This window comes from Amphiura filiformis, chromosome 3 (assembly GCF_039555335.1).
Source record: "Amphiura filiformis chromosome 3, Afil_fr2py, whole genome shotgun sequence".
In the NCBI taxonomy this organism is placed as follows: domain Eukaryota; kingdom Metazoa; phylum Echinodermata; class Ophiuroidea; order Amphilepidida; family Amphiuridae; genus Amphiura; species Amphiura filiformis.
In genome coordinates, this window is record NC_092630.1 from 2,642,019 (window position 1) to 2,668,542 (window position 26,524).

The 26,524-nt window shown below is 40.3% G+C and overlaps 1 protein-coding gene across 1 annotated transcript; it reads right to left on the reverse strand.

Annotated features, from left to right (window-relative positions):
- Window positions 1-355: 355 nt before the first annotated feature.
- On the reverse strand, window positions 356-25,211 carry LOC140147861 (probable tubulin polyglutamylase ttll-15). Its single transcript, XM_072169633.1, has 10 exons — window positions 25,101-25,211; window positions 22,841-22,928; window positions 21,953-22,191; window positions 21,272-21,353; window positions 20,624-20,747; window positions 18,130-18,199; window positions 17,398-17,516; window positions 4,921-4,993; window positions 3,990-4,103; window positions 356-2,557 (listed from the first exon to the last, which is right to left on the reverse strand). Exons 1-10 carry the CDS (start codon window positions 25,131-25,133, stop codon window positions 2,438-2,440), a joined length of 1,062 nt encoding a protein of 353 aa, XP_072025734.1. The 5' UTR covers window positions 25,134-25,211; the 3' UTR covers window positions 356-2,437.
- Between the last annotated feature and the right edge of the window lie 1,313 nt (window positions 25,212-26,524).

The following is a 26,524-nucleotide window of genomic DNA, read 5'->3' on the forward strand; positions in this document are numbered from 1 at the left end:
ATGAGGCAATACAAACGATCGAATTTGGTGTTGAAATGAGCTAAATTTTAGTTACACCTTTTCGATGTAAAATTAATTTTCTCGGCCAAATGAAAAGCAATCATTTTCATTTTTTCAGTAAATGTCAGGAAAAATTGTAGTGCTTGATACTGTATTTTTTCAAATTCTAGTGTTAAACTTAGGCGTGAAATTTAGTCATTTAGTGTAAGATTTTCGATTTTGATAGGCTTAAACTCTGTCCGCGAGCCTTTTTTGGATCAACCTTTTAGCTTTTCAAAGTAAGATAGTTCGCTAATGAAGGATTTTTCCCAACTTTCTAACGCACATCACCGTGAGCGATATATCATAGTTTTGTCAGAATTTGCGTTTTCATTTCACTATTTTAACTGCCGGCTGACCATTTTTCAAAATCAACGAGTGAAATCTAAGGCTAATACTAGCATTGTGGATCGATATCCCTGGGTTTAATAGGAATACCGGCATGGCTACAGTGTTGCTAGAACTTCAATATAGCAAAGAAATTCCCAGGCCTATAGCGCTCCTACTGATCATGTTTAACCAGAACACTCAATTGGGGATTTGGGCTACCAAATCGCTGGTCGGGCAATTTGCTTTCAATGGAAAATTGACCTGGATAAACAACAAAGGAAATATCGACTATTTCTGTTGGTTGCTCTCGAGATAAAAGTACTGAGTTAGACATTTTCGGAGTATGAAGGGAAAAAGGGTAAAATAAAAACGGAAATTCTAACAAAACTATAATATATAGACCCACACGATGTGCTTTACAGAGTTGGGAAATATCTTTCTTTAGCAAACTATATTAGTTTGAGACGCTAAAAAATTAATTCCGTAAAAAGCTCGCGTGCGAACTGAAGGCCTATAAAAATCAAAAATATCACACTAAAAGACACAATTTGATGCTTAATTTTAACACCAGGATTTGTAAAAAAAATGTATATCCAAGCACCAAGTTTTTAACTGACATTACTGAAGAAAAAAAATATTGCTTTATATTTGACCGAGAAAATTAATTTCATAGCAAAAAGGTGTATCTCTGAATTGTGCTGATTTTAACATGTATCGATCGACTTTCAGCGCGACTAAGCATTTCTAAAGAATCGGTTGTCCAGGCTGCTAACTGTATAGATGATGTGACTTCTGACGTCAATGCCTGACAGTATGCGCACGCATCATCACAATTTCCATTGGTTTTTTGCCTGGCAGTATGCGCGCGCATCATATTTTGTTCAGGGCTCGTGTTTTTAAAACTCCCGCCACATCACAATAAGACTATTAAACAGTGTAGTGGTTGCATGGGGTTCATTCAAGCATAAAGATGATACCAGTCCCTTGCCTTTGTTGATAAACATTGAGGTCACCTCATCTATAGTTTCAGGGCTATTGAACTTACGCTACACAATTCCAACTCTAGTAAAAGTAACATCATTCCCCATTGCATCAGTTCTTTAGCCCAATATATTTGTATAATAATTGATTGACCTTTGAATGTGTTTAGGTACACAAACTCATGTTCCAAAACTTGAGGTCAAATTTGAGCAATGGTATAATGCTAGTGAGCGATATCGAGATCCCGGACCGAGATGGTGTCACTGTACCAATGCAGTTTACAATATACACATGTGAAGGACTGTGGTCACATCTAAGATACCCCAAGTATAGGTGACCCCGGAGTGACGTCACAACCCATTGACCTCCGTTGACAACAAATCCGATTCAGAACTCAAATTTGTAGTTTTCTGTGGTTTGTCCCTTTTCAAATCGGCCAAAATACTACCATTTCTATAACTTCTCGACATGGGGCCTCCAGCCAACAACAAAAATAAAGACTCTCCTCTACATGTTCATGATTGTGTTCAGCTTCACATAAAATGCAATTTTCGCCACGCCAAGTATTTAACCTTTATTTTACCAAAATCGGCCGAGAAATTTGCTCGATTCGAGGTCAAAACAGAACGTAAACAACTGAATGAGCTCTGCTACAAGTCTTCAAGTAGTCGCTCAGCTGCACGATCTATTGTGGGTTGAAAAGCGTAAGTGTAGCGGACTGTAGCGTCATGTAAAAAAGTACCCGGATGACCGGGGTGGCCTATACCATTTTGGTAGATCAGTCAACACTAATCAAAGTACTAATTATATTTGAACATGGTCAAAACATATTAGAGTGGTATTGTTTCAGTGCGAGAAAGGGGAGATATCAGAACAGAATGATCATATAGTGCCATATCTTGATAAAAGTTATATCAAACAGTCAAATAGCCATATGGAACCAGATTTATGACGGAACAACTTATACATGATAGGAGCCATTCCCTTTAATACGGGTATTTTTATTTGTCCACTCCGTGTTGCAGCCTTCAAAGCATATTTTGAAACGGTTTTAGTCCCTGGTCAAGTAAAGGTACCTTAGTAGTCGCTACGAGCACCAATAATCATCTTCCACACACTTCGCCGTTATCCACGCTTGGTTGATAAACTCTCGTGATATATTTCTAATGTTTTGTTCTTGCAGAAGTCTGTGGGCTACTTCTTGATCCTGGATAACAAAAAGTATAATTTTTAAGTGATCGTTGGCCAGGAAAATCCTCGTATGTGTATCTGATCTTTAAAATCAAAACTCCTACTTAGCCAAGTTTCAAACCCGTTTTTATTTTTGAAGGCCTGTTTGTAAAATGGCATTACAGCATTTTCTCGATGGGTCGTAATGTGTGCACATGGCGGGGTTTGAAATTTCTATACCAAGTAAGAAAGCTCAACTATACTTAGTTAATATATAACGTTAATTAATCAAATGACTTATGTTAACAATTCCGTAAGAATCAAATATCTTCCGTCTCACAAACTGACGTACGATCAATATACGCCATTATGTGAAACGGCGAAATCTGATTTGATGACATTTAGGCACATCATCAGTCAATAATATGGCGTACGCTTCAGACACGAGCCGAAAACCCCAAATCTTCCGTTTCACATAGTGGCGTACGTGCGACTTAATCGCTTCAAAAATCCGCCGAAACCCCCAAATCTTCTGTTTCACATAGTGGCGTATAAGTTTAAAGCTAGATATATACTATTTAAGTTACAGTTTAGTAGTTTAATCCTTTAACTTCAATTTCAAATGTAATCGGTCCACTGAGAGACAATATTGGAGCAGTACTGACTAGTAGCATATCCTTCAATCGCGTTTTTCTCGGACATGTATTTTGCGTTTGTCCTGCACGTACGACTTTATGTGTTGCGACCGACGGAATGTAAATTGGATTCAATTGGGTGATCGTAGTGGTTCACAGCGAGCGATATTTAGTGTCTATGGCGAGTGGAGAATCGCTCTCTAGAAATTGAGTTTGGGCGAACGGTGACGAGCGAGAGCGACGCTCGCTATAAATGGCAAGGCCTGCGTATGTGTATCTGATCATTAAAATCAAAACGCCCACTTAGTCTGTGTTACAGACCGTGTACCTATATTATCCATAGGGAGAGAAACTACTCGCCGGAGCCGCTTCGTGGCTCTCGGCTCGTACTCGCCGCTTCGCGGCTCGAATTCGCCGCTCACCCCCTTGATCGCGAGTCCGACACTATCTCGAGTCAGTCTTTGACAAAGACTACGCCCACTTAGCCAAGTTTTAAACCCGTTTAAGGCATGTGCTTAAACCTATGGGTCGTAATGTGCAGAAGGCAGGGTTTGAAATTGGTGCCCAAAAGGTTTTGATTTCAAAGGTCAAATATACACAGAGAAGGGTTAATTTTGCCTGCCTAAGTAGGTACAGGTATACACAACGCGGTAGAAAAACACCATAGGTTTCGGGTTAGGCCTACCATTGGACTAGCAACTATAGTATGAAACAAGTGTATCCTTTACCATAGGTTTCGGATGTACCCTCCGACTAGCGACTGTAGTAATGAAACAAAGGTTTATCACTTACTACCCTCCGACTATAGTAATATGAAACAAGTTTATCACTTACCATAGGTTTCGGGTATACCCTCTGGAGACTAAGTCTGTTAACATGCTCCATGTATGATGTTCGTAACATTTGTTTCATCCCATTCGGTAGACATTTTGAACATAACCAGCATTCCTATTATGAACAATAAGTAAAGTATCAAAACTTCCAAACACCTCAACACTTTATAACGTTTCTTATATCTGTTAGTTTTGGAATAGTTTACTTTCTTCTAGGTATGGTAAGTGAACAATCAGCCAACACTGGATGGAAATAGCGGTTAAGTATTGTTTGTATTAGGCACTCATTTTAGTTCGGGGTACTATTTTTTTATTAAATAAAAACGAGCATCATGCAAATGTTTATTGTATCCTTCATTAATATATTCTCGTTCATTAATTGGTTAAACGACTATCATGTGACCCAAAATAGTTTTGCTATTTTGTAAAGCAGTCGAAAAGCCGATTGATGAGGGAACGATGTACTGTTCGAAGTACTATTTCCCCGGGAATAGTTTTTACTATCTACCTCATATATAGATTCCTGTCATCTGATTGGTTAAAAGTGCAATCATTGAATTATCTATGCCCTCCTTTTTAATAATTGCGTAAAAACTGAACTGGCGGTCTCAGGAAAATAGTAGGCTCACGGTCTCCAGTTCACCTCGGGGACCAATAGATTCCACCAGATCCCTCATGAGCAGTAAATATTTGTATATTATTATGATCGATATATACATTTAATACATCTCCATGGTACGATAGAAAGATCTATCGGTACATGTTGGGACACCAATAGCACTATAGGGCCAAACTAAATTTGGTTCCTAACTCACAAATAACAAGCACGAAATGTATTTACATGCTTCTTTAAAGTGCCATGATTTATTTTGGGCTTCTTAGTGATTTTTTTTCCGGAAATAATACCTCGAAATAATTATAAAATTATTTACCTTAAGCTCACAGATTTCACAAATTTTAGTGAAACACACTTTAAGATCAACATTGATGTCTGTATCTCGTATGCTTTGTATGAAAGATATAAAATAGATAAGAAATTAGACTCCTCCATCAAATTCAAATGTAATCTCACCAAGGTTTAAGCTGAATTGATACTCCATCGCTAAGTGACGAGCGATTGGTATTTGACCAATGAGTTGACCAATCGCTATCGCTCAGCAATGGAGTATAAATTCAGCTATACAACGACTCTTTCCCTTCAAGTTGCAAATTGAAGTATACCTTTTAGATTAGCTGAAGCAAGGAGCTGTTCCCTGAATGTTAATGTTGTAAACATGTGGTGGTATTGGAGTACACGTTGCGGACGGCATTTGTCATAGACATGGCAAAATTGTTCGCACGCTTCGCGCGCATTTGTACCATTAAATTATGCTGTCGCTAAAAGGTGCTTGATTCGCTATACTTCAAGAAATTTTTCAAACCCCATCCCCCAATGTCAAAAAAATATACGCTACTGGTGGTAACCCCAAATCACTGCGTTTTTGTTCACACCATGTATCGGGCCTTAAATGGGGTGATGAGAAAAATATGAGCTTTCTACTGATTGAAACGGTATTGGTAAATCAAGCCAACACATAATATTATTTTTCGGTAATTCCCATTTCATTTTCCTATCCCCAAATCGCGTGTATCCCTTTAAATTGGATTTCTTGTAATTTTCAGTCAATCAATTATCTCTGTCAGCTAATTAGCGTACGTATCCAATTAACCGTTCAGCCAATTAGCGCGCCGTACGTATCCAATCAATTATCTCCGTCAGCCAATTAGCGCGTCCGACATGCTAGCCGGCTGGGCGACCTCATGTCATTCTCATCCTTGCTGTCAGGTGAATATATACAGCTTTTCTTTGTCGTATTTTTAATATTCATTATTTTTAGAGTATTAAAATTGTTTTCGGAATTAAAGATTTCCAAATTAAGTTAGGATATTGGTATAGAACGCGTGGAGGTGGTTTTGAGATCGTGGAATCAGTTTTTAAATGTGTTTTGGACGATTTTCTTCATACGTAAGTTGGGTGATTTTGGCTATGTTGTTTCGCACGTGTAAGCGGTGTGCATAGCGCTGCATCCAAATTTCTTGTCGTTCATGGTTTCAAATGCACCTCCAAATTCAGGATTTCTCATTCTAGTATTTTATCATCATAGGTCCTAAACCAGACAGCATACCTTTGCCCTTACTATTCGCCACTTGCACGGTTCCGCCATTATGCACTATATGCGGGAGAGCCTCGAACTGGCAGCATACATGAAAGGAAGAATTACGTAACCTTACACAGAATGTTATATGACTGGTTCAATTCCCATTCATGTATGCTGCCAGTTCGAGGCTCTCCCGCACATAGTGCATAATGGCGGAACCGTGCAAGTGGCGAATGGTGTGCAATTCAGCTTTCTAGGTAAAGTGGAAAGTGAGAAAGAGCTGAATTAGTTTGGTGTTGTGAATTATTTTATATTTGTAATTAAATATGGGTTCCATAATTGTGTGGGTGCTTACGTGCGAAGGTGATGGCTGGCCTTATCTTCGAGGTCAAAGATGCGTGTACAGTACAGGTACATTACTGAGTGCATATACAATGTACATTTGCTAATTGCATCAATACGGGGGTTCCCCGTTTTATATTTTCGGATCTTGGATTTAATTAATTATTTTAGATGTGGCATGTTGTGCGTAATTAATAGGGGTCATTATATTTTCGCGTTCTATTATTTTCGTTTGGAAAATAATACTCACACTCTCTCTCTCACTTTTCACAAATTATTATGTGTTTGCAATGCTGCCTGACCTTTGGCATTATTCATGCTTATTATCTAATATACAAATTTAGGCCTCAACCAAAAGTAGTCATGTAACGAAATTATAATTTGTTTCAAATCATAGAGGCTTTAACCTTTAGATCATAGTATTTATGTACAGTCACACCCAAATGCTACTTCAAGATAATTAGGTTTTTATTATGAGATTGTCATGTACAGGGCCTATGATTTTATTTAGAACTTTGTGTGAAAAGGTATATTTAAATATTCACATATATATTTATGTGAATATTAAGCGTTCACGGAAAGATGTGGTGAGTTGATATGGTATATTGATTATTATTTATTTTATTATTGATTCCAACAGAAATGGTTATGGCTCCGTGCACGTGATGTTGCTTTTCAGTGCATCAGAAGATTGCGGAGTAACTTAAAAGGCGTAACATCACCCTGAGGGGGGGGGTGTTATACCAAGATTGCGGACTAACTTAAAATGCTTAACATCATCCTGAGGGGGGGTGTTATACCAAGATTGCGGAGTAACTTAAAAGGCGTAACATCATCCTGAGGGGGGGTGTTATACCAAGATTGCGGAGTAACTTAAAAGGCGTAACATCACCCTGAGGGGGGGTGTTATACCAAGATTGCGGACTAACTTAAAAGGCGTAACATCACCCTGAGGGGGGTGTTATACCAAGATTGCGGAGTAACTTAAAAGGCGTAACATCATCCTGAGGGGGTGTTATACCAAGATTGCGGAGTAACTTAAAAGGCGTAACATCATCCTGAGGGGGGGGGTGTTATACCAAGATTGCGGAGTAACTTAAAGGCGTAACATCATCCTGAGGGGGGTGTTATACCAAGATTGCGGAGTAACTTAAAGGCGTAACATCATCCTGAGGGGGGGTGTTATACCAAGATTGCGGAGTAATTTAAAGGCGTAACATCATCCTGAGGGGGTGTTATACCAAGATTGGTGGAGTAACTTAAAAGGCGTAACATCATCCTGAGGGGGTGTTATACCAAGATTGCGGAGTAACTTAAAGGCGTAACATCATCCTGAGGGGGTGTTATACCAAGATTGCGGAGTAACTAAAAGGCGTAACATCATCCTGAGGGGGGGGTGTTATACCAAGATTGCGGAGTAACTTAAAAGGCGTAACATCATCCTGAGGGGGGTGTTATACCAAGATTGCGGAGTAACTTAAAAGGGGTAACATCACCCTGAGGGGCGGTGTTATACCAAAAAGAGACACATCAGAGGATTGAGGAGGTCTGGGAGCCTACCCACTGAGTAGAGTACCTTTTGGTGAGTTTATATTTTATAAACAGGAGAGGATTTTTATTTGGTGAGTCATGTATATTTTTATTATGTATGTGATTAGTGCACATTCTGTTGGAATCGTATTGTTTATTATGTGAAATGGTGATGATACATAAAGATGCATACCTTAGGTGTGACATTTTATGTATTATCGAAAATCTAGTCGGCACCTAGAGGGGAGCCATGCTGACCAAATTTTCATTTGGCAAATAGGTGTTGTGTTTTATAGGATTTTCGATAGAGATTATGATGATACTTTACCAATACATGCTTGCATGTGTTTGTAAGTGTCATTACTATTAGCATGCGCTTAGCGGAGCCATGCTGCCCAAATTTTCATTTAGTACCAAAATAACTTAGATTTTTGTAGGCCTTTCATGTTAAATTGTATTAACACATTTTTCCTATTGATTCTCATCCTTGCTGTCAGGTGAGGGAGGGTGCTAGCGGTATAGTACTGCAGAGGTGGTTGTAGGAGTAGGAAGCTAAAGTGTAGAATAGGGGTGTGGCTGAGTATTGTATGTTATAGTCTGGAGTAAATAAAATATTGTGAGGGTAACTAAGAGAACTACTACGTGAAGAACTTATTAGATGCGCTTCTGTCTTGTAAGAGATACTCTGACAGTGGGGTTCTGCCCCCCACGACTTGCCCACGTCTCATACAAAAATTGTCGTGTTCCCATTTTTGGGAACTGGTGTCAAACCGGCCACCTGACTTTCACATTCAAAGTAACCGACCAATCAGGTTTGACAATTAAAAACACATTGAGACATTTCACGTGCTTCACGTTCCCGGCAATCGGCCGTCCCGCCACAAATTGGTGTCAGAAGTGGGATCTGAGTGTTATAAGCAGTACTATAGGTGCACTACAATGTCAGGGAGAGTAGAGGAGGAAGGTAGAGGAGCTCGTCGTAGGAGGAGATTGGGGAGGAGAAGTAGGAGAAGGCACCAGAAGACGTTGAGTAGCCATCAGGAGTGCAAAATTGAGAGGATAGATAGAGATGGGGGAAGTGAGGAGATGCCACTAGGAGTAGAGGAGGACTTTGGGCGCTATTTGGAGCGCAGTGATGGGGAGGATAGTGGCATATATCTTTCAGAAGGCATGGAAGTGGACATTGTGGAGTGGAGTAGAGTAGGGGAGACAGAGGAGGTAGAAGACATACCCGTTGTGGATACGGAGAATAGTGCTGAAATTGGATTGTATATGACGCCATTGAATGATGATGAAGCCCCAGATCCTGATAGTGGTGACATGGGTGGTGAGGTGGACTACCCGTTAGCACTTGATGATGTTGTGAGAGTGGCACAGGAGAAGATCAATGTTCAATTAGAGGTGTTGCATGCGATGAAGAGAGAGCATAAAATGGATGTGGTATTGTGGGACAAGAGGAACGTAGAGGAGAGAAGGGATGTTTATGAACAGATGGTGTATAATCAGCAACGGAGGAGAGAGTTAGAAGAAAGAGAGGGCATGGGAAGGAGAAAGGAAATGTGAAGTTGGTGAATTGGAGGAGCGACGAGCTGTCTTTGACTCGCAGGTGGAGGCCTGGGAAATAAGCCTGTCTGACAGGAAGGCCAGGATGGAAGAAAGAGAGAGGGAGTGGGAAGTTGAGAGGGCACGTGAAGTGGCTGAATTGAAGAAGTTACGTGCTACCGTTGATATAGAAGCGAAGACGTGGGAAGAAAATAAAAGCAGTGAGAGTGATAGTGCCCTGTCTGACAAGAAGGCCAAGTTCGAAGAAATGGAGAGTGCCCTGTCAGTCCGGAAGGCTGAGTTCGAAGAAAGCGTGAGGGCATGGGAAAGTGAAAGAGAGCGTGATGTTAATGAATTGGAAGAACGACGAGCGGCCTTTGAGAAAGATATGTACATTCTCAACATACAAAATGATAGACGGGAGTGGGAGCTAGGTAGGAGACTTAGTGCTTTGTCCGATAGGGAAGCTGAGATAGTAGAAAGAGAGAGGATATGGGAGATTGAGAGGAAGCTAGGAATAGCTAAGCTGGAGGAGCAACAAGCTACTTTTGGTGCAGAAGTTGAAACGTGGGAGAAGTCTAAAAGCAGTGAAAGACAGAAGATAGATGTTAAAAAGGAAAGGAATAAGGAGAAATTGAGAGAGAGGATATCAGAGATACATGATAGGGAGGTGAGGTGTGAGCATGAGAGGGAGGAGTGGGAAAGAGGAGTGAAGGCGTGGGAGGAGACGAAGAGTAAAGAGATAGAGGAACTTGATGCCCAGAAGGCAGAGTGTGTTGCACGAAGTAGAGCGTTAGAAGGCAGCGCTGCTGATTTAGATAGAGAAGCAGCTAAGGTCGAGAAGCGACGGGAGAAGTTTAAAGCAGAGAAGGGGGTTTGTGAACAGGTTTTCAGAGAGAGGCAGACAGATTTAACGAAATGGGAGGCAGAGTTGAAGGAAAGGGAGCGGGGACTGATGGAATTGGAAGATCAAATAGAGGTGAGATCAAAGATGGTGGAGGAGAACCAATGTTCTCCTGCTGTTCATGATGATTCGTCTAGCGATCATTTAGTTGAGGCGAGAAAGGAGAAGTGTCCGTTGGAATTTGGTGGGGGGGACCCCATGGAAGGAATTTATCATACACTTTGAGGCATGTAAGGGATACAACCAGTGGACAGAAGAGGCTGCCAAGTACCAACTGGTTACGTGCTGTAAGGGTGATGCCCTAGCGGTTTTGAGTGTCAATGATGTAGATGCGAGGGATATATCTTATAAAGATTTGGTGGCTTTATTGCAGAAAGAATTTGGGCCCCGGGAGTGCCCGGAGAGTTACTTTCAAAGGTTATCCCAGAGAGAGCAGCTCCCAGGGGAGACCATTGCTGCCTTGGCCCGTGAGATTTTAAAGCTGGTGGGGTTAGTTTACCCCGAAATGAGCCGGGAGAAGAGAGAGGAGATAGCCAAGCTGCATTTTGGGCGAGCGCTGGGGACTGTGGAGCTGAGAGAGGAGGTCTTTCGGGTGAGGTCCAAAACTTTGGGGGGGCAATAAGTAGTGCAGAGGCCATGGAGTCATTTCTCCACAGTGAGGAGGAACGGGTGAGGAATGGTGTTCATGGCGAGAAAGTAGGGCCAGGAGGTTCGGTGTCGGTAGGAGTGTATGCAAGGCCAAATAGTGCTGGGTCCCAGCAGCGGGGGTGGCTATAGCCGAGGGACAAGATTTGCGAGCCGGTAATTTAGAGTATGGCGAGCAGTGTATGTCCCGGCTGGAGGCGAAGACAGATAGTAAGGTGGCAGAGATGGAGGCGAGAATGGACTCGATAGACACCTCACTGAAAGCCGTTGAGGTGATGATGCGGAAAACTGCCCCAAAGAAAGTAGAGTTCAAAAGTGCACGGGCCCCTCAGACAGCTGAAAGACCACCGAGGGGGTCAGTGTCAGCTGGAGTATATGTGAGACAAAAGTGTGTGTCTCGGGCGTTGACCGTAGAGGGGGATATTAGTGTCAGTAGTGACACGACTGAGGTAGTCGGAGAGAGTCAGGGCAGCATGGGAGGTGATAGGAGGCTAAGGAAGAAGGAGGTAGTAGGAAGGTCGGAAGGAAGTGTGTGGAGAGGAGATCAGGACTGGGAGGGGGGCAGTAGTGGAGAAGGAGGTGTGAGAGGAGTTACTTTGGAGAGCATAAGGGACATGCAATTACGAGATAGGGTGATTGGCCCTATGTTGAGGGGGAAGATAGAGGGCAGAAAACCAGTGTGGGGAGTAGTGCCGCAATGTTACATGACACAGTGGGAGGTATTGAGTGTGAAGGAGGGGGTTTTGGTCCGGAGATGGGAAAGTCAGGATGGTAAGATGGCGAGGTGGTTGATTGTGTTACCACGGGGACTACAGGAGCAGGTGTTGGAGGAGTTGTGTGTAACGGGGGCTGGTGGAGGATTAAGAACTAGGAATGTATTGGCTGTAGTGAGGCAGAGTTACTATTGGGTGGGGATGGGTGATGACGTGAGGGATTACTTACAGTACCGGGGATTCGATTTGGACAATGTGAGGAGAGCTGCAGTGTCACATGATCGCAGTGTGGTAAATAATGGTGTGAGACCAAGAGGACCAGGTGTTCATGTCAAGCCTGGGGACTTTGTGTGGGTGTGTGGTAACCAGGTACCAGGGAGAGTTGGTGGAGATTTCGGTGGACCTTACATGGTGTTGGCTAACTTGCCCGGAGGTGCGGTGCGTGTACAGAGGAGTAGGGGTGGTAAGCCAATGGTTGTTAGTGCAGGACGGGTGACAGTATGCGAGGGACTGAATTTAGAGCCGTGGAAGTGTGGAGTTCCTGTGGTGGAACATGAGCGGGGGCCTATGGTGCATGCGAGTGCGCTGAAGAGTGGGGCTAATTAGAAGTTTGGTCAGACCTGCAGAGTAGTCAAAAGTGGAGCAGTTGTAAATAAGTTATGTTGCAGTTTTCAGTGTGTTTTAAGTTGTGTTGAGGTTGTTGCGTATTCGAGTAAATTAAACGTGCGGTTAAGCAGTTAGGAGATGACTTCGTCCGTGACTTTTGCGGATGTGTTGTAGGAGGTGAGTTAACGAGGCTGCGCGGTTCTTCAAATGATGTGTTTTCTACGACCGAGACAGGGATACTGTACTTTGGGACTTGTCACACTTATTTCCTTATAGGAGTATGGAAATGTTGTCAGGACAACGGGGAGTCAGTGATAGTTTCAGGGGTTATATGCTATGTGTTGTGCCAAATATAGATGGTGGAGATGTCTGTACGTCACCGGACTCCTTGGTAGCGCCTTGAGAACGATAGCTTGGGAGAGTCAAGGACACTGGTTCGGAGTGAAGGTCCAAACCGTCCTATTACCAATGCAATCAAGTAGAGATAAGCTTACCAACCAAACTCCCATGACCAGGACTTACGAAGAGAATAGATGGGGGAAATAGACAGGGAACCAGTTTTCGAAGAGACGGAGGAAAGGAAGACGGGGAAGCAGAGTAACAGAAGTATCGGGGGAACTTATGAAATTCTGGTGGTACATGCATGTTGGGGTGGTAGGCTGGTCCTTTACCAGAGAGAGGGGACAAGCTCCCTCCACCGCCTTAGCCGTCTTTGTACTACACCTTCTGCAGTACCCTTTATTATTTAGTTTTTCTTTCCGAGTAACGTTTGGAGGAGTGTTCAGAGCACTAGATTATTCCAAACTTATGTATAGCCGCGGTGTTTGAGGATACTTACCGTGGTGGGACCACCAGACTTTCATTCCAGCACTATGGAGATAACTGGGTAGAGTGACGGTTACCACCAAACCGTCTCTTCTTCCAATGCCTTTCTAGCCATAGATGGGCTGACCAACCAATTCCCCACAACCATGACGTACATACTTCAGAGGATGGTAGCAGTTAGACATTCGAGTGGTTAATGATGACGGACAACCAGCATCGCAGATGTCAGAACTGACAGACTGATACAGACGATAACCATGAAGACCGCAGTGTAAGATTGAAGACTTAGGCCATTTTCATTTAGTTAGGAGTAGAGTAGTGTAGTACTAAGATAAGGCAGCATTTACCAATGCCGTTTTTATTTTTTTTTACGTCCATGTGCCAGGGACGGCACATTGTGGGAGGGGGGCTGTGAAACGGTATTGGTAAATCAAGCCAACACATAATATTATTTTTGGGTAATTCCCATTTCATTTTCCTATCCCCAAATCGCGTGTCCCTTTAAATTGGATTTCTTGTAATTTTCAGTCAATCAATTATCTCTGTCAGCCAATTAGCGTACGTATCCAATCAATTAACCGTTCAGCCAATTAGCGCGCCGTACGTATCCAATCAATTATCTCCGTCAGCCAATTAGCGCGTCCGACATGCTAGCCGGCTGGGCGACCTCATGTCATTCTCATCCTTGCTGTCAGGTGAATATATACAGCTTTTCTTTGTCGTATTTTTAATATTCATTATTTTTAGAGTATTAAAATTGTTTTCGGAATTAAAGAGTTCCAAATTAAGTTAGGATATTGGTATAGAACGCGTGGAGGTGGTTTTGAGATCGTGGAATCAGTTTTTAAATGTGTTTTGGACGATTTTCTTCATACGTAAGTTGGGTGATTTTGGCTATGTTGTTTCGCACGTGTAAGCGGTGTGCATAGCGCTGCATCCAAGTTTCTTGTCGTTCATGGTTTCAAATGCACCTCCAAATTCAGGATTTCTCATTCTAGTATTTTATCATCATAGGTCCTAAACCAGACAGCATACCTTTGCCCTTACTATGGTGTGCAATTCAGCTTTCTAGGTAAAGTGGAAAGTGAGAAAGAGCTGAATTAGTTTGGTGTTGTGAATTATTTTATATTTGTAATTAAATATGGGTTCCATAATTGTGTGGGTGCTTACGTGCGAAGGTGATGGCTGGCCTTATCTTCGAGGTCAAAGATGCGTGTACAGTACAGGTACATTACTGAGTGCATATACAATGTACATGTGCTAATTGCATCAATACGGGGGTTCCCCGTTTTATATATTTTCGGATCTTGGATTTAATTAATTATTTTAGATGTGGCATGTTGTGCGTAATTAATAGGGGTCATTATATTTTCGCGTTCTATTATTTTCGTTTGGAAAATAATACTCACACTCTCTCTCTCACTTTTCACAAATTATTATGTGTTTGCAATGCTGCCTGACCTTTGGCATTATTCATGCTTATTATCTAATATACAAATTTAGGCCTCAACCAAAAGTAGTCATGTAACGAAATTATAATTTGTTTCAAATCATAGAGGCTTTAACCTTTAGATCATAGTATTTATGTACAGTCACACCCAAATGGTACTTCAAGATAATTAGGTTTTTATTATGAGATTGTCATGTACAGGGCCTATGATTTTATTTAGAACTTTGTGTGAAAAGGTATATTTAAATATTCACATATATATATATGTGAATATTAAGCGTTCACGGAAAGATGTGGTGAGTTGATATGGTATATTGATTATTATTTATTTTATTATTGATTCCAACAGAAATGGTTATGGCTCCGTGCACGTGATGTTGCTTTTCAGTGCATCAGAAGATTGCGGAGTAACTTAAAAGGCGTAACATCACCCTGAGGGGGGTGTTATACCAAGATTGCGGACTAACTTAAAAGGCGTAACATCACCCTGAGGGGGGGGGGTGTTATACCAAGATTGCGGAGTAACTTAAAAGGCGTAACATCATCCTGAGGGGGGGTGTTATACCAAGATTGCGGAGTAACTTAAAAGGCGTAACATCACCCTGGGGGGGGGTGTTATACCAAGATTGCTGACTAACTTAAAAGGCGTAACATCACCCTGAGGGGGGGGGGTGTTATACCAAGATTGCGGAGTAACTTAAAAGGCGTAACATCATCCTGAGGGGGGGGGTGTTATACCAAGATTGCGGAGTAACTTAAAAGGCGTAACATCATCCTGAGGGGGGGTGTTATACCAAGATTGCGGAGTAACTTAAAGGCGTAACATCATCCTGAGGGGGTGTTATACCAAGATTGCGGAGTAACTTAAAGGCGTAACATCATCCTGAGGGGGGTGTTATACCAAGATTGCGGAGTAATTTAAAGGCGTAACATCATCCTGAGGGGGGGTGTTATACCAAGATTGCGGAGTAACTTAAAAGGCGTAACATCATCCTGAGGGGGGTGTTATACCAAGATTGCGGAGTAACTTAAAGGCGTAACATCATCCTGAGGGGGGTGTTATACCAAGATTGCGGAGTAACTAAAAAGGCGTAACATCATCCTGAGGGGGGGTGTTATACCAAGATTGCGGAGTAACTTAAAAGGCGTAACATCATCCTGAGGGGGTGTTATACCAAGATTGCGGAGTAACTTAAAAGGCGTAACATCATCCTGAGGGGGGGTGTTATACCAAGATTGCGGAGTAACTTAAAAGGGGTAACATCACCCTGAGGGGCGGTGTTATACCAAAAAGAGACACATCAGAGGATTGAGGAGGTCTGGGGCCTACCCACTGAGTAGAGTACCTTTTGGTGAGTTTATATTTTATAAACAGGAGAGGATTTTTATTTGGTGAGTCATGTATATTTTTATTATGTATGTGATTAGTGCACATTCTGTTGGAATCGTATTGTTTATTATGTGAAATGGTGATGATACATAAAGATGCATACCTTAGGTGTGACATTTTTATGTATTATCGAAAATCTGGTCGGCACCTAGAGGGGAGCCATGCTGACCAAATTTTCATTTGGCAAATAGGTGTTGTGTTTTATAGGATTTTCGATAGAGATTATGATGATACTTTACCAATACATGCTTGCATGTGTTTGTAAGTGTCATTACTATTAGCATGCGCTTAGCGGAGCCATGCTGCCCAAATTTTCATTTAGTACCAAAATAACTTAGATTTTTGTAGGCCTTTCATGTTAAATTGTATTAACACATTTTTCCTATTGATTCTCATCCTTGCTGTCAGGTGAGGGAGGGTGCTAGCGGTATAGTACTGCAGAGGTGGTTGTAGGAGTAGGAAGCTAAAGTGTAGAATAGGGGTGTGGCTGAGTATTGTATGTTATAGTCTGGAGTAAATAAAATATTGTGAGGGTAACTAAGAGAACTACTACGTGAAGAATTATTAGATGCGCTTCTGTCTTGTAAGAGATACTCTGACAGTGGGGTTCTGCCCCCACGACTTGCCCACGGCTCACGCAAAATTGTCGTGTTCCCATTTTTGGGAACTGGTGTCAAACCGGCCACCTGACTTTCACATTCAAAGTAACCGACCAATCAGGTTTGACAATTAAAAACACATTGAGACATTTCACGTGCTTCACGTTCCCGGCAATCGGCCGTCCCGCCACATGATATCAAACCCGTTTGTTTTCCAGCTACCGTGTCGGTAACCTAATAATGTAGTGAGTTGAAGCAATAATGTGTGATTTGCATAAAGAATAGATTCTTATTTAAATTTTTGTTTTCACTGATCACAATATCCCCTTTTAATTTCGAGCCAAACAATTGCGATTCATTCCGACGCCTATAATGCGCGTAGGCCTACTACGCTCGCCGATCGTATTACATGTAACTGCGTGTACGGAGCATCGCGCTCGACGTGTGTACATACAAGCTGACATCCACGGTACATGTTAGCAAGTACTCGATCGTTGAACTCTGAATAAAACCGGGTCGACCCGGTTTTAATACAAAAAATTAAACCTTACCGTTATTAAAGCACTTCAGGGTTAGTCTTTTACGTGGTATTTTAGTATACCACTGGGCATTATAATTATATGCAAAAAGTAGAAATCCGAGTTAAATTGAGGGCATCGCTGTGAAGCAAATCACACATTATGGCTTTAAATAACGTGTACCAACGTGGGCACTACCATACTGACCCATTTGTATTCCAGCTACCGTGTAGGTAACCTATTGTATTAATAGTGCTAAAGAGGAGGTTATTATTCCTGGCTCGAGCCATAAAATGTGTCTGCATCATATTTGGTGACATATTTGCCTGAAAGATAAGATCAAAATGATGTAAAGTAAGTTAATGATATTATATAAAATCATAGTAAAATTCCGGTAGTTGAGGTATACCATGTCGTGTGTACGAGTGTTTATTTCTGATCACAATCTTACGAAATATGCCGCTAATTTGCTAGCTAGAAACTGAGGCCAGCTATCGATCCGTTATGAATATTTCATGTTCGACCCCTTGATTATGTTAATTGAGATTGGCAAATAACAACGTTGTTAGTTTTGCGAACTTTGCTTGTTCAATGAGAGCATAGCGCGCCCCCCAATACACCAGGGCACAAACCAGCCGAAAACAATCCGGTTTATGAAATGGTGGACGGGTATTTCCCATCAGGCAGCAGTGATATGTTTTTCATAGAAAGTCTACTAATTTGAAATGAAATGACATATTAATCTCACACACAGGGAATTGCCTGAACGGGTGAATCCATTATTTTGAAATCTATACTCTGTTTGTGGAAGATCAAAGTTATGTCTTCCACAGGGGGTATATGGATTTCAGTTAGAATAGCCTATTCCGTAGCCCAGTTCCGTAGTTTTCTTGGCTGTTAACTTATAATAACATATTTTCTATAACGTTTATACCGTACCTCAATCAAGTAGACTTTCATGTCCTCATCTAAAATAAAGTCCCACCTCATCACTTCGAAAAAGCTTTCTCTATATCGGTTGAAAAAGTAGAAAGGAATTTCAATTTAATTTTATCACTAAGCACACTCCTTGACGAAATCATTCTGTACTTGGTGAATATAACGTTGCGACCAAAGCAGATTGGAAAAGACATATTAAGATGACAAACTATTAAAATATTAGAACTGCCGACATCTAGAAACACCAGTTACAGTAATTGCAGAGTGAACAAAGTTCCTTATTGGAACTGAAATATTTCGAGTGAGTACTTTTAGTACTTCATTTCTTAACTTATTTAATTAATTAACTTTGAACGATCCTGATTAATCTTACTACATGTATCAATAGGGGAATGTTGTATGTATGTATATGTGTGTATATTTTATGTCTTCTTCATTGTTGCGTAATTATTGCCTTGCTATGCTCCGCTTGTATTATATATTTTGTATTGTACTGTGGTTTTATATGCAATAAAAGATATGAATATCTATATTATCTATGTATGTGTATAAAGACTCCGTCAGTTTCGATCCAAATCATTGTGCAGTTTTGTCCACGGCAAATTCACCGTGACCTTTTCAGCCATAAACCCGCTTAGTGAAGATTAAACCGAAATTTGCAGTACTAAACCATTATAGTAATCGATTGTCCAATGCACATTTCTTACCACGTGATAATATTAATCCAATATCGATAATGACGCTATTGACATGTACGGGTGGAGCTCCACAGACTGAGTTTTGGGGATTTTTCACTGGTTTGCTATCATTTACTCATCAAGGCGCTCCACCGTTATTATAAGGACTATCCCAGCAAACCAGCAAACACAAAACGTTTAAATGTCGGGTTATATAAAGGGTATATTAAGAGTATAAAACGTTTTCATAACCTTAAAAACACATTTTTTGATAATCTACTGCTCAGCAAACAAAAATGTTTTACAGAAAACGTTTAAATGTCGGGCTATATAAAGGGTATAAAAACGTTTTAATAACATTCCAAAAACATTCTTGAAAAGAATGTTATTTTGGGGTTGAAAAAATATTTTGCGAAAAATGTTTTAAAAACGTTTTCATGACCTTAATATAACTCGAAATTTAAAATGTTATTAAAAGGGTTTGAAAAAAACATTTTAAGAACATTTCCGTGTTTGCTGGGTTCAAATATTTTAACATAATGTTATTTAAGTATTGACACAATATTTGGCAAAAATGTTTGCAAAAATAGTTTACAATAACATTTTTTTTTTTTTTTTAAAAATATTGTTGTAGTATGTTTTTCATACAAAACGTTTTAAAACGTTATCATAACTTTTATATAACCCGACATTTTAATGTTATTAAAACGTTTTTACTTGAACCAAAAGCCAAAATATAACTTATTTAAAACGTTTTTAAAACGTTTTTGTGTTTGCTGGGATGCTAATAATTTAAAGATTGACATGTAGAAAATAAACCATACTTGATTGACAGAAAGTACTAAATTTGTACCTATTACGGTTTGGTGGCACTCCTGTTACAAACGTGACCAAGTCAGGGCGGCCCGGTGAAGCAAAATGTGCATTGGATTAACACGGGAGTTTGGATAAGATGGTAGATTTCCTTTCTCATACAAATGCATGCTCCCCCGTTATTAAAGCTTGTACCGGATTAAAAGTTCAGATATTTTGAAAAGAATAGGTAATTGAAACATAGAGCAAGTACTAAAATCAGAGCTTGTATACTTTTTGATATATGACGCTAACTAGTTCATCTCCTATACCCACAGCACAGCGCTACTAGTACGGGTCAATTACCTATGTGAGTGCCCCTGTGTTGTGTGCATACATGTAGTTAACCATAACAGCATGATGTGTCGCCAAATTCATACGGGACATCGAGGCATATACCGAGACGGTAATGCGAAAATTTGGTTGAAAAAAGGTAAAGAATTGGCTGCAAAAACAGTGAAAATATGGGTGAAAACGGGGTTTTTGTTATGAAAATCGGTTACCAGCCTACGCGTCACTGCAGCTGGCCGGCAGCGCGTCGGCGCCGCATGCGTAATTCGCATTACGCCAATTCGCGCAGAGCCACACGACTTGCGTGAGACCCGTGGACATGAAGCGGAACTATAAAGAAAAATTAAATTAAAATGAGGACAAAAAGGTACGAGTAATTAGGCCAACGAGTTAAAGTAACTAAATGAAACGGGAACGAAACAAAGAAGGAAAGAAACTAATCAGGAAATGTAAAAAAAAAAAAGAAGCTAAAATAATGAGAACAGAATTAAGTAAAAGTATTAGGGGGAAACTTATAAGCTGTGGATCCTATATGAGGCATATGTTATCTTAGACCATAACTCCAAAATTAAATAAAAAATAAAAACCCTCATATCTCATTTAAGTTTTCAGGCCACCTACAGAAACAAAACAAAATGTTTAGCCTTTTATAAAGTCCGTTTTGGAACACTTACTTTTTTCCAATCTGTCCATTCCCATTTAAAGCAATTCCAAGCATATCCCGTCTGTTAAACACTACGTCCTCTACTGCATCGGACACTTGTTTTCTAATGGATTGAACCTTAGATTGCTCTATTCCTGAAACCAATACATAACCGGGAGATATCAAAGAGGTTTGTGCAAGAATGTACCATCAGCAAATGCTGCCAGGTGTGATTTATTTTAGAAGTGTTACAACATAGAATGCAGAAATCATTAAATGTCACCTATCCATCCCGTCAAGAACCATCTTGCGCCCTACCACACGCTCATCTAGATTCGTCAACACAAACAACATTACCATCGTATATCTACGAAGAAAGACTGCTACAAGTTTTCTCTTCAACCCCCCCCCCGACCACAGTCGATTGCAACCAATTACCCTTTCATGTCACATGAGCAACTGACCTGGAAGTATTTAAGTAACAACTCCATGAACATTAAAATCATAACATCGCACTCACTAAACCCTGCTCATATTACTCCATACTGCAACCAAGGAGTGTTGGGCAGTACATCAGTAGATACAGATGCAGACCTCCAGGATGGACACGCATCGCTGGTCCAGTAACTATTGGATTTACACGCAAGTGGTTTTAATTTATAGCTAATATAATACTCACCTAGATCTGAGAGCAAATGAGCAAACAAAGCTTGCCTTCTTGAATAGCCTGTGTGATCAAAGAATCTTCGCATGGGTTCAAACTGTATAAAAAAATGGTGGAAATTAAGTCCGACAAAATGCCTATAAATTTTGAACGTTTTGCTCCAAATAGTGAGTTTTTATTCTGACCGGAGGGACAAACAGGGGGGATATGCCCCTAACCCATTGGTGACTTCACTGCATATTATTACGTTCATTCGTCAACTGTGGCGTGTTTTCCCGGTTTGTAAAGTGTACTCTAATTGTATTGCACTATATATAACAGAATTGTTAATTTTCTTCCCATAAACGTGATCACCTTGGGTGTCATGATAATGACATCCAAGCTAACCGTACCAAACATCAAACAATCTCAATTCACAAAACATATGAAAAGCGCAGATATCCCACATGATGCGATTGCCTCACCATGCAAATAATCACATATGGGCATGGAAAGCTTGGCCAGCCAAGATGGACCGCCGCCGTGGCAAGATATGGCCGTGCGCGTGTTTAGAAAGTTTTCTCTTCTTCTTTTTCTTCTTTCTATCTACCTTCTTTCTTCCCCACTCGCCAAAAATGCCTGAGCGTTGTGTTAACACTTCACGCGTTTTGTGGAAAAGAACAAAAATTAATCCTTTTAAGGATTAATTTTACTTACTTCAAACAAATTATTTGATCCTACATTGGTTAGGAACGTCTCAAAATCATTATAATTCACCGGATGATATGGTTTGTTTGCGATCCTGACCAACCAGCCATTGTCGTCTAATGTATACACCCTCAACGGCGAAAAGGAAGTGATGATCACAAAGACACCCAAGCTGATCACGTGACCATGAAGAAGAAACTGGTTGTGAATAAATTGTTGAATAATTCCTTTACTGTCAAGGTCAATCTCTGGAAAAAAATAATATAAATTATAATTAACTACTGATAATGTAAAATTTATTTCATAATTAAGGGCTTTACAATAATTATGAGCCATGGGGGGGGATTGGGGAGGGGGCATTTTTTTGTTTTAGTAAGCCAAAAGGGAAATGGCAAGGTCGACTAAAATATACGTATATATTATAGCACATTCATGAATAATACAAGGGAATGCACAATACTCCCCATTCCAGAAAAATATCAACAAAGAGTCAACAAATATTATCAACTTCTGCCAAATGAAACATAGCTCAATCCTAATTATTCACTTGATTCTATTGGCAATAAAATTTCACTATATGGCCAAATTTATGAATTAAGGGGCAAAACATGCAATCCATATACTCAAGATTTTAAATACTTGGACTTGTATTAAGTCATTGATTTTTGACTCGAATGTCAGAAACTGCTGAAATGCATGTTTTGGGTTTTTTTTTCAAGAAATTTATAAAGTGGTGACATTTTTCATGCTATGTTTCATTTGGCAGAACTTAACAATAATTTTTTTAATCCCCCAAAAATTAGTGCTGTATTTTTCTGTAATGTAGTTAGTATAACAGTCTAGGGTTAATATAGGAGTCATTCTGTAGTCTTTTTCATAGTTTATATGCCTATTTACCGCGTGTGGCCTTCACAGTAACGTTCCTGTGCAATGTCTTTTTCACGACCCATACCTGTTCCACTTCACGATTTTTGGTTTTGCTTACCTATAATAAAGATACATACAAAATATTATGTTTTAATAACTCTGGCACACAATAGAGGGTAAATGTGACAGATCATTATGCTAATTGTTTTGTTTTGTTGTTGTTAGGGTTGTTTGTTGTTGTTGTTGTGGCTTTAACGTGATGAGTGTCACTATCAAAACTAATAAAAACAGACGGCTCTCAACACGCGATATTCAAAATTCTCGCGCCAAAATTCTCCAGGGCAATGACGTCATGGTTATTTGTGCTCAATTGTCGCCAGCCTTCATTGTGTTACTGGGACGTCATTGCCACAGGCAATTTCAGTACCCGGGAAATTTGAATATCGCGTGGTGAGAGACGGATGTTTTTATTTGTTTGCAGGTCAATATGAGTTTGTTTTAAAAACCACGTGATTCATGCTTGATAATTATTTTTCCAACAAGTAAATGTTGTGCTTACCGGAGACTTCCTTTAAAGGGGTATTTCGTGATCCTAGCATCCTCTTTTTATGACATTTTCAGTACGAAAAAAGCCTATTCCCAAAATTTCAGTTGATTCCGATTTTGCGTTTGCGAGTTACGCATGATTATGTGTATTACACTGCTCCGTAGACAATGCGTTGTAATTTCGTTCTGGTGCACCAGAACGAAATTCAAATTCCACGATATCTTTGCAAAACGAATTAATCTGCAAGAAATATTTTGTACATATACATTATGTAGCCAGAGGTTTCCAGTGATATAAAAATCTCAACTTTTTTTGAGAAAAGTGGGGGGATGAGGCTGTGGATCACGAAATGCCCCTTTAAGCGCTGTATTCATTGTGTCTGTGTATAAAGTGACATCATTGGCAACACTTACTTTAGTCTCCTACGCAGCCAGTTTGGTTACGCTCCCTCCACACAAACAGTCAGCCAATGACTACAGCAGTACTCGCCGTACGCCAGAGTTTCTAGAATGCTGCTAAAATAAGAAAATTCTTAATGCTAATTTATTGCACATTCCAGGGAAGCGTGGTTACCTTTTTGAAATCGCCGAGTGGGGGGGGGGGTCAATGAAATATTTTTGTGTTAAAACTGACGCATCGTATGTTTAAAAGAATATATGAATATTAACTGCACATCATAATTTTATATAACGATTCGTAATACCCAATCGTGCTAAAATTTATGTGGTTTAGGAGGCAGAGTATTGTATTTCAATTTTATATACGCCAAAATATTTTCTGAATTTAGTCAAAATTAACACTCAATTGATGGCAAAAATTTTATGTAAATTTTACGTAGGTCCCGACTAAAGATTACTGTTTCGTCTTTATGGGAATCTAATCTTCAATATCTGGAAGAAACTTTTGGGGACCTGCGTGGAATTATCCTATAAATTGCGAAAATCCAGACCGTGTATACACGAAAAATGCATGGCTGAACCACATAATTATACCTGGTATAATATAGGAGTATACCACGTGCAGCCGGAACAGCCTAGCAAGTTCAAATCGATAATGTATTGTGCATGTATAGCTGCCCATTTTATTATCGGATTTCTGTATGTAAAACACGCAGTTATCAACAATTGAGCGCTATTGATACACATTAATGTTTTTAACAAATAAAATTCCTAAATATGGTACGTTTTCTGTCTTTGCTTGTCACGTGGTATGTTGAAGTAATGAAGTTGCGATTATATGTTTAAATTTTCACGATGACAACAACAAGTCCTTGTGGCCGAGCGGTCGAAGGCGCTGGTGATATGTCGATACTGTATAGGCCTATATGATAGCGGCGCAGTGCAGCGTGTGTTCGAGCCCCGCCAGCGCATCTGCCGAACTAAATTTCCTTTTTTTAAATTTCATATTATGTTAGGGAAATGTGGCTGGTAGAATGTATGTATGGCGAAAAGTGGTGTGGCCAATGACCACGTATATACGCCGTTCTGATTAGCTATTTAGGGCGTCAATGCAAAGTCTATGAGAACCAGACGAGAACCTGATCAGAAGCGATGCATCCGGGAACTTCATTGCCAGTGGGTTGAACTCCTGGCTGAATAATCTGATACGCGTGCAGCACGTGCTGGATGACGTCATGGGAGAAGTGCTAGCCAATCAAAAAGAACTCGTTCGTTATCACTGGCAGACTGTTTGTGTGAAGGGGGAACCAAACTGGCTGCTGTGGACAGTGGACACTACACTTACTTCGTCCATAAAGCTCTGCCTTTCATCTGGCATTTTGAATGTCTTTGGTATGTATTTGCTGACAGGTGGCGCAGTGTTGAGGATATGTTTATTGCATATGTGATGTATTCCTGAAAATGATTGATCTGAAAATACAATTAATTTTTATTCATTATTATTTTTGCAATTGAAAGGGCATTTCGTGATCCACAGCCTCATCCCCCCACTTTTCTCAAAAAAAAGTTGAGATTTTTATGTCACTGGAAACCTCTGGCTACTTAATGTTTGTGTACAAAATATTTCTTGCAGATTAATTCGTTTAGCAAAGATATCGTGAAATTTGAATTTCGTTCTGGTGCACCAGAACGAAATTACAACACATTGTCTATGGAGTGTAATACACATAATCATGCATAACTCGCGAACGCAAAATCGGAATCAACTGAAATTTTGGGAATAGATTTTTTTTCGTGGATATCTAATGAAAAATGGCATAAATAGAGGATGCTAGGATCACGAAATACTCCTTTGAATACCTGAGTATAAGAATGACTCAAGTCAATATTTTGACCAAACCGTACTCTGACATGTCTGACAGTGACAATTTAAGCCAGTGTTTATTCTTAAACATCTAAAAAAGTTCCTTTTTTTCAGTAATGACAGCTGGGGAAAAACTAAGTGTGTATATATGCATTATATTAGGGTATGTGGATTTAGGGTTACCTGAATGGGTGACTCCATTTGAAATCTGTAACCTCCTAAATGTCTTCCATAGGGGGACTATTCATTTCCAATGGAATAGCGCCAAATGGAAATTTTTTTATCAATGTTGGTCAATTACGTCCACATATTTTGAAAAGGCATCTGTTACTATACATGTATACTGGATTCTTTTGCTTGCTCAATAGCATAACTGTGGCGCATAAGGCTGGTGCCCAAGGGCGTATAGCCAGCTTTCTTGGTCAGGGTGGGGACAAAATAAATTCGGGGACAATTTTTGACCTGGTATCATTCGGTGGGATATGCTTATCATGCTTTAGCGGGTTTTTTTTAGAGAGACTGTGAATGTAAAAATCTTTGAAGGATGGTAAATTTGGTAATTTGCACTACTATTGGTACATGGTCCACGTTTGGTGGGAAATGGGCTCATGGTCCCTTTTCTTTTCTGTGAGTGGGGCACTTTTCTCTTTCATTTTTTCTCGATCTGTCTCACTTGCCCCACCTGCCCCACCTCCACCCGCACCCCGCTAATCACGGTACTGCGGGGTTCCCAAGACTGAGGGTGTCTCTTACCGGTTCCTGCCTTGACAACTGCGCCAATAAAAGCTAATAAAGTATCCTTTACTGGGATAAATAATCACAATTTCCAAACTGAACAACATTGAGGTAAAATTGTTTTGTAATAGATGCACTCTATAATGCTGCACATTATGACACCACATTGA

Excerpts from the sequence above, each read along its gene's own strand:
- LOC140147861 (XM_072169633.1), bottom strand. The coding sequence starts at position 25,133 with ATGCCAGATGAAAGGCAGAGCTTTATGGACGAA. Across the intron at positions 20,748-21,271 it reads TCATTTGCTCTCAGATCTAG|GAATAGAGCAATCTAAGGTT; the intron begins GTGAGTATTATA and ends TATTGGTTTCAG. Across the intron at positions 17,517-18,129 it reads TGAAAGTCTACTTGATTGAG|GCAAATATGTCACCAAATAT; the intron begins GTACGGTATAAA and ends CTTATCTTTCAG.